Here is an 11,407-nt window from a genome sequence, read left to right as displayed (position 1 = left end):
TTTTTAACTCACATAAGATTTAGGGTACAAATATTAAGGACTGACTGCTTGAATATGTACTGATAGTGATGGAAAGTAAAAAATAATTTGAAGTGATAATGAAATATAATATCTAAGAATAAGCATCAATCTAATAAAGTTCTGTTTGAAAGTGTAACAGAAAAAGTTAAGAAAGTCAGAAGTGGCATATAGCACAGTGATACATAGGCATCCTTAACCTTCATGTCATTTGCAGTTAAAACAAGATGTTACTGAAAATTGAAAGTAGAGATGCAGAGTACACTATGATATGTTCAGTTAAAAAAATGCCTTATAGAATCAGTCAGTACATATAGACAATTCTCAAGTATGCATATGCTTAAATGCAAGAAAATGTTTTCTGGGATGGTGACATCAAGGAGTTTTGAGTGGCTTCATTCACACAACATTTGAAATAATGTTCCTACAAATCCAATATCTGATCTAGAAACCCTATAAAGAAGTGAAATGTAGCAGAAAATCAGTTACTCCATATTGTCACCCTTAGATATTAGTGCTTACGTATATGGACAGAGGGAGGATCTGGTTAAGTGTTTGTCAGCAGATCAGATGTAAACATTTTTTGATTGATTCACAGATTCTTAAAGAGCAGACTTGGTCTTTCAATGAACAAGCTGTGGGTAGGAAAACAGCAGAAAAAAAACTAATTTTTTTTTTTTAAGTCTTTGCTATTCTTCTTAGTAAATATGGTTGCAATAAAACTGCCAAAGTAAAAAAATAAACAACCTCCTCTTCCCCCAAAGCTTCCACTTTTCATATCATTGTTGCAGTACTTTCTGACAAATAAATCTACCTTAAGTGCTCTCCACTGCCAGAATTTGGGTTTTCTAATAGACTTTTAAAATGACAATTCAAAGTGACAAGCACAAGAAACCTTACAAAGAGCTCTGCAGAACTACAACAACAAAAAGAAAACAACAGCAGCAGTGGCCAATTTAGCAAATATCAGATCCAATACATTTATAGTTTCAGGTAACTCCAACATTCTCTTTTCTCATTTGATGAGGGCCTTACGTAGCTGCTAACGAAGGAAAGAAATCTTTCTGTACATTTATGTGATCTATTAAAACAAACAAACAAAAACAATCTACTAACAGACAAAGTAGCTATTTAATCAATGACTTAGATGATTTCTGGACGACAAATACGTATAGTTCACAGACACATAGTTGAAGGAGTGGGTTTAGCTACCAGAGGCCCATATACACATGTGGGCATGTGACTCAGAAGTCTGTAACACTGGAACCTGTTTCACAGAAAGTTTCAACACAAATACAGGAAAAACAAAACTGCAAAGAACTTTAGTTTTCCCCAAAGGACTATCAATTGTATATCCAAAGCACCATCAGTCATTCTTACAACATGTCTTAGAGAAGAATAACTAATCTTTTCTGAAACACTTCCAAACATGCAAGAATACAGCCACTATTTCTACCCTCTTTCAAGTCTTCAATACTACATTCTTTGAACTTTAAAAGAGTGTCACATTTACTTCTAAAAAATTTACATTTCTTTGTTTTGAGGAGAGCCTCTTGATTTCTATCTTAATAGAAAACTTTAGTATCACACCTCAAGGCACACATCTACTCTGGATATTAGTGAAACGTGGAAGAGACAGCTAATCATTTATTCTAAAGGTGTGAACCAAGGATTGAGTGGGGAACTGTATAACAAGATCTGCTCAGAAAAAATGAAAGTTGCTCATGATAATTTACACTGAAAGTCGTATATCATTCTGAAGGATTCCAGAAGCTCAATCTAAGATAAAATATAGCAGTATAGAGAATCATCAGAGATCTCCTTTACTAACAGGGAATTTACAGTGTCTGTAGACTCTTGGTACAAAAGACAACACAGAATAAATGAATAACTTTAAAAATGCATGGATGAGGTTACTTTGAAGGTGTTTCAATAGGGACCTGGTGGAATAACAAACTGACGTATTCAAAGAAGAATCCATAGTACTTCAGACTAGACTTATTCTCTTAAAAGAACAAAACGAATGTGTAATCTTATTTAAAAGAAATAAAAATGGCTTTATGACTTGGAGAATATTTATTCTCAGATAACATAACAGGTTTTCAGCATAACTGAACTTATTTGTGATTCAAGGTATACCAACCTTCACGCCAACCTTACCTTTCTACATTACTCACCTGTTTTCATTTCTAACAAACGCTTTTTCTTTTGTTGCCTCTCTTGTTTTTCTTTTTCTGCTTTCTCCTTAGCTATTTTAGCACGTCTCTGTTTTTCTTCTGCTTCTCTCCTTCTTATATTCTCCTTTATTGCTTGCTGTGCAAAAAAAAAGGGTTGCTCTTAGCAAAAGTTGAGCTTAAAAACAAAGAAAACTTAAAAATTCAATATTCTAACTAATCTTGTCAAATATTTTACACTCAACATACAGTACGTTTTATTCAGAAAAACAAGAAAATTCAGAATAAATACATTAAAAGCACACTAATCAGCTCCAAATGGGATTATAAATTTCAGCAAGAATTAGAGCTTATAAATATATATTTTAATGAAGGAAGAAGTCAAAATATTTAAACAACCTGTTTTCAGAAAACTATAAATTTATGTTCTTTACTTGTAGTTCTAAAGGAATTTCAAGATCTATTCTTCCTCATAACACTACTAAGACCAAGGAAACAAAATTGCTTTGGTGACTTATTAGTTCATTTTTCTTATTGTTACCTACATAAGCATTAGTTCACTGAGTTTATAAATTCTATTTTTCTGGTTAATATTCCTACTACGTCCCTTATTTTGAATCATAAATAAGTATGCCAAATCTTCCAACGAAGCCAAAATAGAACACAGAGTTTCAGAGTTTTAAAATCATTCTTTTGCATATCTAGACACTAACCAAAAAACATCAACTTCAATAATATTTTTAAAAAGTGCTTTTAAAATAAACTTCATTATTTTAATATCAGCTGTGTATACTGGTACATAGCTATGTGGGTTACAGCAAATGTAAAGTGCATTGCAGCTGCAATACATGTGCCAATACATATGCTCAAAATTTTCCTTAATTTCTGTATGTGTTAAAGTTGTTTCATATAGGGAGGATTCTTAATGTAATTTTTAAAGAAGGTCTTACAAGAAAAACTGACTTAGCATATTATTCTTCATTGCATAAATTTTCTCTTTTCATACTGCAATTACATACAACATCCTATCTTTCACAACAGATCAAAGTTGTCACTTCCTACAAAATATTTAAAATTTTCTTAAGTTCTTATGCAAAGTTGGCATGTTTGCAATGATAGTTATTGTTTGATCTTGTTTTTAGAAGAAAAATCTCTAGCCTGCAAATTGAGAAAATGTAAGAATGGACTGAAAAATTCCCTCTTCTGTCCCAGGACAGCCTGGTCTAATGGTCAGTGACCCTACCCATAGCAGGGGGTTGAAACTAGATGATCTTTGAGGTCCTTTTCAATTCAGGCCATTACATGATTCTATGATTCTGTTATCCAATAAAGCATAAATAAATATGGATTGTAGCAATATTTGCACAGGCACTGTTTGTAACATCAATGCAATAAACAGTGCTGAAAGATAAGACTTTTCAGACATGACGGCCTGGGTGAATCTAATGAGGCTCCACACAGCAAAGTGCAAGGTTTTGCACTTTGGTCAGAGGAATCCCAGGCATTTATACAGACTGGAAGGAGCGGTCCTTAAGAGCAGTCCTGCAGAGAAGGACCTGGGGGTCCTGATGGATAAAAAGCTTAACGTGAGCCAGCAGTGTGCTCTTGCAGCTCGGAAAGCAAATGGTATCCAGGGCTCCATCAGAAGAGGGGTGGCCAGCACGGACAGGGAGGTCATTGTCCCTCTCTACTCTGCTCTTGTGAGGCCCCATCTGAAGTACTGTGTCCAGGTCTGGAGCCCCCAGTACAAGAAAAACAGAGAGCTGTTGGAGAGGGTCCAGAGGAGAGCCACAAAGATGATCAGGGGACTGGAGCACCTCCCCTACGAAGACAGGCTGAGGGAGCTGGGCTTGTTCAGCCTGGAGAAAAGAAGGCTGCGGGGTGACCTAATTATAGCCTTTCATTATATAAAGAGAGACTATAAGAATAGGAGGGGAGTCAACTCTTTGAAAGGGTAAATAACAGCAGAACAAGGGGAAATGGTTTTAAATTGGAGAGAAGATTTAGGTTGGATGTCAGGCTGAAGTTCTTTATTACGAGAGTGGTGGGGTGCTGGAACAGGCTGCCCAGAAAGATTGTGGATGCTCCATCCCTGGGGGTGTTCAAGGCCAGATTGGATGGGGCCCTGGGCAGTCTGGTCTAGTATTAAATGGGGAGGTTGATGGCCCTGCATGTGGCAGGGGTGGGAAGGAGGAGTTGGAAATTCATGATCCTTGTGGTTCCCTTCCAACCCAGGCCATTCTGTTATTCTCTTATAATGAAAAAACATACATGGATTTTATAAGGAAATGCTCCTCCTTGAAAACTGAAATTTGAAAGCTTTCAATCATGAAAAATTACTGTGAAATGAAAGGATTTTTTTAAATACAGCAAAACTTTACTTCCCCAGTATCTTCCCTAGGGTCACCTCTGTCAATTTTCTTGATGGGGTGGTGGGGAGAAACCTACTAAAGAATGCTAAAGTTCTAGATTGAATTAATTTTAACAAATTATTTGCAGATTTTCAGACTGAGCACTCAATAAAATAGACAGCAAAACTCTAAAGGGACTTGAGCACAAGTACAGTATTGAAAGGAATTACGTAGTTGCCTAACGGAACAATCAAAGAAAATTCTACTCCACATCAACATTTTTTCCCCAAAATAGTATCAGTAGAACTCAGTCTCAGCTTGTAACCATGCAAATTTAGATATTTATTCCTTTCTAATTAAAATGATCGATGGAACTTAATTTAGTAGCTCACACTTTCATATCCAGAACACTCTGGTTGCTCTGGAGCATCACATCCTGCTTTCAGCCTTCCTGTGACATAACTTAGAATTTCAGACTGATGATGCCTCAAACACCATTTGAGACACCACTCCAAGACATAGGTACTTCTGCTGACAGAGCTCCTTTGAAAGCAACAACTAAACAAAAACTGAATACATGCCATCAGATAAAGCAAGATGCAGATGCATACGTTTAGAAGTCTATCTCCTGTAATCAAATCCTACCCTAAATGTTTTATGTCTCATGCCATTTGCATTTCAAAAACTAAATGTCTTAATATTAGATTGCTCAAAAAGCCTAAAATACTACACACAGTCTAACCACATCTACTATATACCAACATAGTATGCAAAGATATTGTTCAGAAGGGCTACAGAAGTAAATTTATTTTGCATAACATGCCAAGGCTTACAGTTTCTGGGATGGAGGTATTCTTGGGTTCTCTGTTGTGCTTTCCTGGATCATTTGTGATTTTTAAGTATTTGTATAATACAGAAGATAAATGCTCTAGAGTCTAGCAAGCAAACGTTAATGTCTTCTTCCATGTGTATGCTTTTACTATAGCAGTGATTCAAACCTTTCTGTCATTTCTGCTGCAAAGCAATCTAGTAGCAATAGGAGCAAGGGGTTTCTGTAGTTCTGATTAGTATGCTGTGTTGCACTTAGAAGTTGCTGATTCAAAAAATATTTTGCTTTCTCCTACACACACTACTGCAGGAAAATTCTAACTATTAGAGAAAAATAAGAAGGAAAAATACCACAATTGCTTCACGTTATTTCAAAAAGCTTTTTTTCTCAAGGGAAGGAGTGAGCCTACTAGCAGTACATCCAGCTGTATGAAAGCACAGGTGAACAGACATTTCAGATAAATAAGATGCTGTAGTAAGTGTACTGGGAACTTATCTGCAGGCATTACAGCACTGAAGGTAAGGCGCTTCACCCATATTTTGGATTCAGCCAACAAAATGTGCGTTAGATTTGGTAGTCACAGAGTGCTAATGTTAGTTGCTACAGCTAACAGATAACACTGAGGTATAAAGTGCATTCCAGTATTAGCTATTAACTTGAAAACTATGGCTCCAGATTTTAAACTGCTTAGTTTTCATTAACTGAAAAATACAAAAATATCCTAAGTGAACAGAAGTGTATTTAAATTGTCAGCTTTGCTCAACAATAGAGATTACATAACTTAATCTTCCCATGTGTAGTAATGACTAAAGCTGTATTTTTGTTTTAGACTATTTAAGAATCCAATAATGGTGTAGCACTAAGTTTAAACATCTTTTGAGCTACGTTTTCCAAACACTTTTCACTTCTGTCAGTAATCAAAACCAATTCTAAACAATTCTGAAAATTAGGCCTGAGGTGTCTCACACTAGGTATCCCAAAAATCTTTTCCAAATAGACCAAAACCCAAGCAACTACTCAATATTTTGTTTAGTGTCATTGAATGATAAGTGGTTTCATGCCTTATCTACACAACTTCTTCATATAGCCTTCAAATTGTGCTCTGCAAGACAGAATTATTAATTTTCCTCAAGGTTTCTTCTATCATGCTCATCAATAACAACTAACTGTTTCAAAGCATTAATGAATCTATCTTTATAACACAGCTGTGAAGCAGGTTCTTAGTATCTGTGCTAGTTCTATGGACACAGAAAGCAACTATGGGGAAATTAAGATAAAGGACAACCACTACTTTGTATCTCCAGTTAAGATGAAGCTAAGCACTTAGAATTCTTATTCCACAGCATTTAAATAGAATATGTGGGTTAAAAATTATAATTTTATAATTAAATTAATATAACTATCTCATAACATTTAGAATTTTTGAAATCAGTTTCCTGGGTTTCAAATTAGGAACAGTTTGGAAAATATAACTGGTATGTGTGTTTGAGAAGTCAGGCATACAAAATCACCGAATCATTTGGAAAAGACCTTCAAGACCATGAAGTTCAACAATCAACCTAACCTACCAAATCCCATCACTAAATAATGTCTCTTAGTGACATGTCTACACATCTCTTAAATACCTCCAGGGCTGCGGGCTCCACCATTTCTCATCACAACTCATTCCAAAGCTCGATTACCGTCTCCAAGAAGAAATTCTTCCTAGTACCCAATCTAAACATTCCCTGGCACATCGTGAGACAGTGTCTTCACTGCTATCACTTGTAACAAAAGAAACAATAACCACAAAAACCACAGAAAAACAACAAACTCTCCCTGGCCCCCACAACCTTATCAATCTGAGCATAATTATAAATAACCAAGACAGTGATCCTCACTAATCCTAAACAGGAGCTATAAAAAAGTATTTCAGACTTTCCTAAATTTGCTTTGGTATTTGAAATTGAGGGTTATGCCAGTCTTGTTTATGTATTCTGAAGTGTATCATCAAATTAATCATTCTTCTTTCAGAAGAAGTTTACTGGCAATGATAAAAGAACTTGCAATATCTTTTGGAGAACAGCTTATTATCCTGAAATTTGCCAAGACAATTGTTTGTAGCCATATATAGTGAGCTCCAAATGTTTAAAGAAATACTATGGTGAGAAATTTCTACTTCACTTTTAAGAAGGAACACCTGTTAAAACTCTTAAATCATATTTTGGTAGAACAAAGAATAATAAAAACACCACATTAAAATTAAATAATGCTTATTATTAGTATATGTAAACATAATGAAAATATTTTGGGACTCAAAAAAATATCTAAAGAAAAATTTAGATTTCCAAAAAACTTTAAACTTTTATGCTGAGCTATTATTGTACTATTTGTGAAAGTTTGTATATATGTTTATATATAACGGTCACAGGATGATGGCCTGTGATATAAGAAATATTGAACTAGCTTCAATCTATAACTATTTTATATAACTCTAACGCAAAGATCTACTAACTGAAAGTGAGTTTGAATTATGCTTTTGACAATGTACTGAGCTTTATACATGAAAAGCTATCTAAAAATAACCTGCATCAGTCTAATGGCTGTTTCTCACAAATAATAAAGACATTAAACACTATAAAATATTCTTTGCTGCTTCTCCCCAAAAGATCATCTCTTTAAAAGGCGAGATAAGAAAGATCTAAAAATGCACAAAAAAAAACCTCTCAGAGAACATTATCATTAAATAAAATAAAGTTTTGGATTTGGATTTTGTATGGGAAAAGAATACATAGAATGACAGCTATTTTTTATTTTTAAATAAATAACAAGCATCCTTTAAAAAGAAAAAGCAAGTTTAAGAAAAGTGGAGTTTCATATTTTTCCTATTCAGGTTATAAATAAACATAAGATGTTCAGTTTTAAATTACATTCACCATTATAAAGAATTTCCATTTCTTTAAAAAATAAATAATCCAAAAACAATAACTCAAAACCTAATTATCATAATTTAGTAGAATTTAGGATGAACAAAAAAAGTTTCTGTTTTGATGCTGTTTGAGGCAGAAGAAAATTATTTTATTTTGTTCAAGAATTTAAAGATTACAAAAGTAATTTTTAAGAAATGTTAGGGAATAAATAAACAGACCATACCATGAACATCATCCTGAAGTTGTTTAAGTCGGTTAAAAACTCCTCCACTGAAACTTTCTTCAGATCGATTGCAAAATACCCCATCACGTTCTGATACAGTTTTTCCATGTTCTCATGCATCCGTGAAAGTTTCTGAAAATCTTCCTTGGCATGAACTAGAAAGCTGTATGCTGCTGTTAAGGCTGCAAGAGTACTCAGTTAATCCATTCAAATCCACAGTTTTTAACTTAGCATAGATCTGTAATTCATACACATTTTTCATTTCCAATAAATGAAGTGTCAAGGTAATTCCTTCCGTGTCATATACACTTCCAAATATTTTCTGTGTATATTAGTACTTTAGATAAATCAAGATGTTGTCATCAAATTTTCTCAGCCTCTTTTAATTTAAAGATTATTCTAAGGACATGCAATTTATTATGGAATTAATGGAATGGAAACGAAGCAGTTCAGTGTTTGTTTATTTTTTTTATTTTTTTCTGTTTTTATATCACTGTCTCATTGAAACTAAATGTTCAGGTATACAATACTTTCTTCAAAAATCTCCCAAATAAATCTGCCAGAAAAACCTACCAGCCAGCCAATAATACTTTTGACTCAATCTAATAGCACAGTTTCCAGAACTGTTGGTGGGAGCAACTCAAATGCATTCTATCTCTCCTTCTCCAAAAACTAATAGGGATTTTCATTTAAGAACATATTCACAATTATCTTTAAGGTCAAACATGTAATTTAGTTTAAGTAAATTAGAGACTTAGAATATATTTCTAAAATATACTCATTAAAATATATATATAAATTATGTAATTTGATTTAGAACTAGTAGCCAACTTCACTGAAATGCACGCCATTCTGCTACATACATAAAAACAAAGTGGAATTTAGATATCAATAACTAACCAGAATACTTCAACATATCAAGAAATACTACTTCAAATACAGTAAAAATAGAAATGTCAGTAAGCAACAGTATCAAAAATAATAAATACAAAAGAAAAAACTCTCATCCTAATAGCTCTCTAGAATGTTAATATAGCAACAGTATTGGTTCCATTTTTATTTCTAGTGGCTGCATCAGATATTTATGCTTTCTAAGGCTGTTTACAATGCAAATACAATTTAATTAAATTAGAGGTGAAAACAACAGAACTATTCCTAAAAAAGATTGACAACTTATAAGGAGCACCAAAATACTGCATAGTAAATGAACTGAAATAAAAAATAACTGTTTATTCATGATTTTGTAAAGCTCAAAGAAGAAACACTGCACGTTGGTCTGTGGGACAATTTCATACAGTATTTACTTAAATGGAAAGGCAACTAAACAAATATTTATGTTCTGTTCTCTTCATGCTCCTGAAAAGAATGTAAAAGACAAAAAATTACAACTTCACCTTTTCTTCCACTGCCCACCGCAATTACTATAAAAGACAATTAACTGTTTATTTTATATCACAAATACATACACTATTTACTATTTTATTTTTATGAAGAATGGGATTTTTAATTAGGTGAATTAAAAACTAAGAAATAGAATTTTTGTACACTCTACTATTTCAAATTGATAGGAACAACTCACTACTGGGTGACTATTTTTACTCTTCAAATTTTATACCATGTACTTGTTTAGCTTAGAGACCACATCCCATTTGATCTTCACTATAAGATGTCTTTATAGTTTGTTATAGTTAGTTTTAAAACATTCTTTTACTTATTCCCCAACATGCACAAATGTTACTGGTGGGATAGAAAGGAAAGTGGATGAGAGATCAGTATGCAACAACTGCCCAAATATTAAATAAAGAAAAAAAATTATGAATAACAAAGCATGGCACAAGTACACATTAGGACCACATAAAGAAATGTCAGCAGTTCAAAAAAGAGAAAAAACTTGCCATAGTAGGAAACAAAAATTAATGTTAAACCAAGGAAAATGTTTTTGCATCTTGATTATTTTTCACACTATACTTATATATAAATCTTAGATCATCAACAGAACTTAGAAATAACTATCTATTGCATTTTTGAGCTTGTTTATTTCCATAGCTTGGAATGCTAAAGGAAAACCAGGTAAATTGTGTTGTTTTTTTTTTTACAACAGGTATAAATGCCTTTTATCAAACCTGCCAGTAACTTTCTTCAGTGTTCTAGGAAGGAAAAAAATCTAACAAAAGCTAAAAATATAAATAAAATGTATAGTTAATGTTGTAAATGAATGATAAGCCAGTATACACTACAAAGAAAATTTTTGAGAAGAAAGATCTGTGATATTCTACAAGATGTAAGTACAGTTACAACTATGCTAATAGTGTCTACATAATGCTTATATTAAACTGTTGGAACTGACTCCCCTCAAATACATGGTGCAAAATTTTAAACTCAAAATGCAGCATTCTGGAAAGATGTGCTACTATGCAGTATTTCATTCCCAGACAGAGAATTCTGAGATTTTTATTTTCTGTCTGGTATGCTCTGGGATACCCTAAGCTCTTGGCATTCTACTGAGACTGCGCTTCAATTTAGGTATTTTTAATAAGTCCTCTTCCTTTTTTCCTTAAACACAGCTTTTGTTAGCCAGTACTAGCTAAACTGGAGGCAACAGGGAATACTACTGAGCATGGCAATCCCAACTGTAATTATTATGAACAGGTTGATATATATGCATTATCAGCTACACGATTCATTGGCTTTGGATGAATGAAGACAGAAGTACAGCAAAGCTGCAACACAGGTGGGAGGAAAAGCAAATCAAGAAGTTAGTTATTTGTTAACTTTTTCTGAAATGGCTTCACTTCATGGACAGCCTTTTTGAACTCATGGGACTACAGATCATCATTCTACTCATTATTGGAACAGAAAAGCAATGCGGGGCTGAAATGAGTAATATCTGTGGTGGAATTTCC

At 33.5% G+C, this 11,407-nt stretch overlaps 1 protein-coding gene across 4 annotated transcripts in view; it reads right to left on the bottom strand.

Moving 5' to 3' along the window:
• The window catches only part of DIAPH3 (diaphanous related formin 3), a 234,604-nt gene that overhangs the window by 71,235 nt on the left and 151,962 nt on the right, over nucleotides 1-11,407 (bottom strand). For all 4 annotated transcript variants that reach the window (XM_010728753.3, XM_010728755.3, XM_031557836.1 and 1 more), the window contains 2 exons: nucleotides 8,505-8,669; nucleotides 2,196-2,331 (listed from right to left, as the gene is read on the bottom strand). In XM_010728753.3, coding sequence (XP_010727055.1) covers nucleotides 2,196-2,331; nucleotides 8,505-8,669 — 301 coding nt within the window. The remainder of the gene's footprint in view (nucleotides 1-2,195; nucleotides 2,332-8,504; nucleotides 8,670-11,407) is intronic.

Source organism: Meleagris gallopavo, chromosome 1, assembly GCF_000146605.3.
Source record: "Meleagris gallopavo isolate NT-WF06-2002-E0010 breed Aviagen turkey brand Nicholas breeding stock chromosome 1, Turkey_5.1, whole genome shotgun sequence".
In the NCBI taxonomy this organism is placed as follows: Eukaryota; Metazoa; Chordata; class Aves; order Galliformes; family Phasianidae; genus Meleagris; species Meleagris gallopavo.
The sequence above is the reverse complement of the archived record's forward strand: the minus strand, read 5'-3'. Positions and strand labels throughout refer to the sequence as shown.